The sequence below is a fragment of the Empidonax traillii genome, unplaced genomic scaffold (genome assembly GCF_003031625.1).
Source record: "Empidonax traillii isolate 1590-97213 ecotype Southwest subspecies unplaced genomic scaffold, ASM303162v1 scaffold4595:size11780, whole genome shotgun sequence".
Taxonomy (NCBI): domain Eukaryota; kingdom Metazoa; phylum Chordata; class Aves; order Passeriformes; family Tyrannidae; genus Empidonax; species Empidonax traillii.
This window is the reverse complement of record NW_020959788.1, coordinates 6,738-11,780: the sequence shown is the minus strand read 5'-3', so window position 1 is coordinate 11,780 and position 5,043 is coordinate 6,738. Positions and strand designations below refer to the sequence as shown.

The following is a 5,043-nucleotide window of genomic DNA, read 5'->3' as shown; positions in this document are numbered from 1 at the left end:
CTCTGCTCCTTTTTTCTTACTTGTATTTGCTATAAATTGTTTATCTTTGCAATTCTGTTGTTTTCAGGGGGAGAAAAGGGAAGGTTTAACAGCTCCTCATATTTGCCTCTTATTTCCTTGGATTTTTAACCTCCCAGATCTTGCTGTTTGTGGTTCTCTCTCCCTTCCTGCAGACTGAAAGCAGTTCAGTTCTTTTTTTACTCCCTTTACTTGTGCCAAACCTTTATCTGCGGCCTCCAGCAATGCAATATCTCCATCTTGCCCAACATCACCACTTTATTAGCTTATTTCAAAATAGTTTATTTCAAAATAGTTCATTTCCAAAGAGCAGCAAGGGATTTTCCACCCCGCTCTCCTTGAAAAATCAGTGTTTTTCCCAAGGTATTTCATTTGCTTCATTTTGTCCTTTGAAACAAAGACTCCTTAGGCTTGTAAGTCCAGATTGATTTCGGTGTTGGTGGGATTTGCTGTCAAACAAGTGAAATTCCTGCTGTTACGGATGATTTGTTCTCAAATTAAATTAAATCAAATCCTGCTGCGTTAGTAGCATTTATGATAGCTCTTTTAAATACCGTTTTTCTAACCCCTTTCTTTTGCATCCTTTCCCTTTTCCAGCTGTCCATTTACAGGAATCTGCTCTGCAGGAGTTGGCGCAGGAGGCACCACCTGCGAAAGAGCAGAGCGCCCAAATGGATGAAGCAGCTGTTAAATCGGGACTGGGAGGGCAAAGTGAAGAGGAGAAATCCAAGCCAGAGGAGGGAAGTGATCGTGGGGATGAGCCCAACAATCTGTCAGGAGAGCATCACCACCACTTGCACCTTTCCAGCTGCCACGAGTGCCTGCAGCTGGAAAACAGCACCATCGAATCGGTCAAATTCGCCTCTGCAGAAAACATTCCGGAGCTTCCCGATGATTCCAGCAGCAAGCTGGAGGAGGAGAGGGATGGCTGCCTGGAAAGAGGGATGAAGAGGGTGAACCTTGCTGGGAAGCCCCCGAATGTGCTGATTTACCTGGGCTCCCAGGGGGCCAAGGGGAAATTCGAGCAGGTGAGATCGATCCTTCGGGAGTGCGTCGATGCAGAGAGCTACACCATCTACCAGCTGCACCAGGAGCAAGTGCTGAGAGACCCCTGGGTCGACAACTCCCTGCTCCTGGTCATTGCCACGGAGGAGCCCATTTCTGAGGGGACCCACGAGCAGTTCATGAAGTTTTTGTCCAAAGGCGGGAAGATTCTCGGGATTTCCTCGTCCTTCACGTTCGGCGGCGTTCGGATCAAGCGGAAGAACAAGCTGAGGAGGACTGTCCACGAACTGGTGGCGTCCACAAAGGACAGCCCTGAGGTGAAGCTGGATCTGGTGGTCAGTGGCTGTGTTTTCGAGGAAGGGGGGAAGGAAGAGGCTGGCGAAGTGAAGACGTTGTGTCGATTAAATAACGCCGAGAAAGACACGGTTATTGTTCACCTGACTCACGGGGACAGCGGAGGAGAAGCCATCCTTTCCCAGGTGCTGTGGGTGTGGAGGTGTTGGTTTGCACGTTGCTGCGTGGGGAAAAGGTCACTTCTTCCCACTGTGTGATCTTGGGGGTTCCTATCAAGGAGAGAAGCGTGGAATTGTTTGGGTTGGGAGGGATTTTAAAGCTCAGCCAGTGCCACCCCCTGCCATGGGCAGGGACACCTTCCACCAGCCCAGGTTGCTCCAAGTTTATCCAACCTGGCCTTGGACTCTTCCAGGGATCCAGGGGCAGCCACAGCTTCTGTGGGCAACCTGTGCCAGGGCCTGCCCACCCCCTGAGGTGCAGAGAGATGTGCTAGTGGATGTGCAAGGACTCTGAATGCAGAATGGGTTTCCTTTGATCCTCAGCAATGCCACTTCTGGTCCACTTCCCCGTTGTCACCATGGAACCAGGAAAGATCAGAGGGGTGGTGGGAGAAAGAGCAAGTTTGCATGTTAAGCAGGAGTCTTACTTACCAATCCAGACCAATATCTCCAAGGTGGGTGCCAGGAAGATGGTGCCAGATTGTCCCCAGTGGTCAGGCCAAGGAGCAGAGTCCTCAAACGAAACCACAACAAGTTCCACCTCAACATGAGGAGAAACTTCTTTCCATGGAGGGTGAAGAGCACTGGAAGAGCTGCCCAGGGAGGGTGGGGAGTGTCCCTCTCTGTAGACATTCCAACCCCACCTGGACGCGTTCCTGTGTCACCTGCTGCAGGTGGCCCTGCCTGGGCAGGGGGGTTGGGCTGGGTGATCTCCAGAGGTGCTTTCCAACCCCAGCTATCCTGGGATTCTTTGATCTTCAAGAGCAGAGCTTTCCTTTTCTGCCTGCTGGAGGTTGGGCAGTGACAAGAGTTGGGAATTCTGCAGATTTTGGGAGGTGGGAACAGGGAGAGCCGAATTGTGACAGATTTGGGGGTGAGAGCTTACACTGGCAAAACAAAAAAGTCACTCTTGCTAAAATCTGAACTATGGGGAAGCAGGGAGTGTAAAATAAACCTCGCTGCAAACTACTTTTTATAATTCCCAAGTCTTTTCTTCAGGCTTTCAAGTTTTAAATGTTTAACATTCTGCCCCTATGAAATAGCTCAGAGCACCTGGGGGGAGTGAAGGAGCCAAAAATCTTCCTCATTCCACTTGAAAACAATATCCCAGCAAACAGGTGCCTCTCCAGCGTTAGGGTATTGTGGTGTCTGGTAAAAGAGAAAACCCCACAACTGAACAAAACCCTCAAAAAAATAAACAACAGAGAAGTTCAAGTGTTCATAATATTTTTATTTTTTTTTTTTTTAATATTATTCTCTGTGGATAATGGGTGTGTTAAAGGTAAATGTTGGTCTCTGATTATTTAAATATTCAGAGCTATAAGTTTTGAGTGTTGGAAAGGCTGATAAAAAGTTTAGAAAATAAGTGTATGCCCTGGAAGTACGAATCTGCCAAGCACACTGAGAAAAGCAGAGCAACATTTATTTACCAGTGTTCAAGTAAATTAAATTAAGTAATGTAATAGAGACTCAGCTTTATGAAAGGTTGTATTTTAACCAATATTTTAGGTCGAGAAGAACTTTCTCAGGAGCCCAGAGCACTCAAATTTCACTGCTCAGGGATCAGGTGTCAATACTTTTCCAGCCGTTACGTAGTTCAGAAACATTCCTGGGGTTTCTCAGAAGTGTTTCCATCTCTTATCAGTTTATCAGGTCAAATCTGCTGGTTTTTTGGAAACTGTTAGACGGAGCAGCATGTTTAGAGCTTTCTTTTTTTCGGTGGGCAGCTTTGCCGCCCCGTGTGCTGGATGCTTGGACCGGAAAATCGATTAGAAACTTTCTGCAAGATCCCTGGAAAAAACTGCTCTGCTGCAGCCCTTAAACTGACCCTTCTGCTGGAGGAAAACTTAACACTGCAGAGGTTTCTCCCCTTTTACATCCCCCAGAAAAAGAGCTTTTTACAGCACAGCTTCAAAAAAAAAAAAAAATCAGATTAAAAGGATTAGTGTGTCATTTTATAATTCCAAACGACTTCCAGTGTGGGTTTGAAAAGCCCTATTGTTTTCACTTCAGGGGCTGGGCGGTGACATCAGCTGTTAAATATTCTGCCACAGAAATGCTTGCCTTGTTTTGGTGCTCTTCTGGGGGGGGGGTGTGTCCTGCCCCCATTGACGCTTTTTATAGCCATGGAGTGGTTTGGGTGGGAAGGGACCTCAAAGATCACCCAGTTCTCACCCCCTGCCACGGGCAGGGACACCTTCCACCAGCACAGGTTGCTCCAAGCCCCGTCCAACCTGGCCTTGGACACTTCCAGGGATCCAGGAACATCCACTGTCCTTCATTTCCCTGAATTTCAGTGAAGCAGATCATAGATAAAACACAAAGGGCATCATTAAATTGAAGAAATGAACAAAAGAATAGCTTGTGGTTTTCATTAAATGAATCTGCGTGTGGTAGATTACAAGGCCTTCTAAATATCTTGGAACAATTGTTTATAAACCAAACCAACCAACCAAAATAAAACCTCACAAAAACCATCAAACACAGAAAGAAAACCAGAAAAAAAAGGGAGGTCTATGAAGGATTTCTTTTTTTCCTGTTGTATTTCATTTCTGCTGCAGCCCTGAGTGATTTCTCTGCCAGGTGAGAAAGTAATTTTTTCAGACAGAAGCATTTCTTGATCTGCACTGATTTCAACTTAATTCACGTGACACAGTAAGGCCTTCTTTGAGTTCTTCAGATCTCCAGCCTCTGGTAAAGCTCTTTCAGTTTTAATACAATTCTTCTCTGGTACACAAGGCAAAATACGCCCCATCTTGCTGTTGGTTCTGGCAGACATGAGGAGGAGAGGGATAAACTGAATTAGTAAATACAAGTTTGAACATCTCCTCCGGGAAATGTTTACTTTAGAGGGGGATATTTTGGGTTTCACAGGATATTGTGAGTGGATTGACAGCTGAACACTGATTTTTTTTTTTTTTGCCCATATCCTGCCAGGCCCACTTGGAGCTGGACAGCAATTCCATGGATGTGCAAACCGAGGAGGATTTTAACCTGCTGAAGATGAGCAACAGCAAGAGATACCAAGTCCTCAAGGAGATCCTGGTGTCGCTTGGCCTGAGCTGTGAATCAAGGGAACTCCCTGCCTTAACACCTCTTTACCTGCTCTCTCCTGATGAGGTAAGTTTTTACCCTGCAAGGCAAATTCAGTGCCCTCCTAAATCCTCCTAAATCGAGGTGTTTTTGCTCTTGAGAGGTTTGTGCAGGTGCTGCAGGTAAGCAAAAAATTCAATTTCTGCTCTGTTGTGTTACCTGTTGGTTGTAATTCTGAATTCCACCGCGGGGGAATTAATTTTTCAGCTCTATTTTCTGTTTGGTCCTTGGAGTTTTCAAACATGCCACGAGTTAAAATTTGACTAAATTGCTATCCAAACTTGCCATCTAGTGGCATATCCCAGGGTTGCAGGCCACCTAATAAAGATATTTTAACTGCACGCTCTGTAGTTCAAGTTTATACCAAAATAAGGTGGTTTTTTAAAAATTTTATTCACATTTTTCAATGTGAAAA

At 45.8% G+C, this 5,043-nt stretch overlaps 1 protein-coding gene across 1 annotated transcript; it reads left to right on the top strand.

Annotated features, from left to right (window-relative positions):
* Window positions 1–111: 111 nt before the first annotated feature.
* Window positions 112–4,706, top strand: LOC114072950 (biotin--protein ligase-like). The gene is made up of 3 exons (XM_027910762.1): window positions 112–435; window positions 616–1,502; window positions 4,473–4,706. Exons 1-3 carry the CDS (start codon window positions 243–245, stop codon window positions 4,704–4,706), a joined length of 1,314 nt encoding a protein of 437 aa, XP_027766563.1. The 5' UTR covers window positions 112–242.
* The last annotated feature ends 337 nt before the right edge of the window (window positions 4,707–5,043 follow it).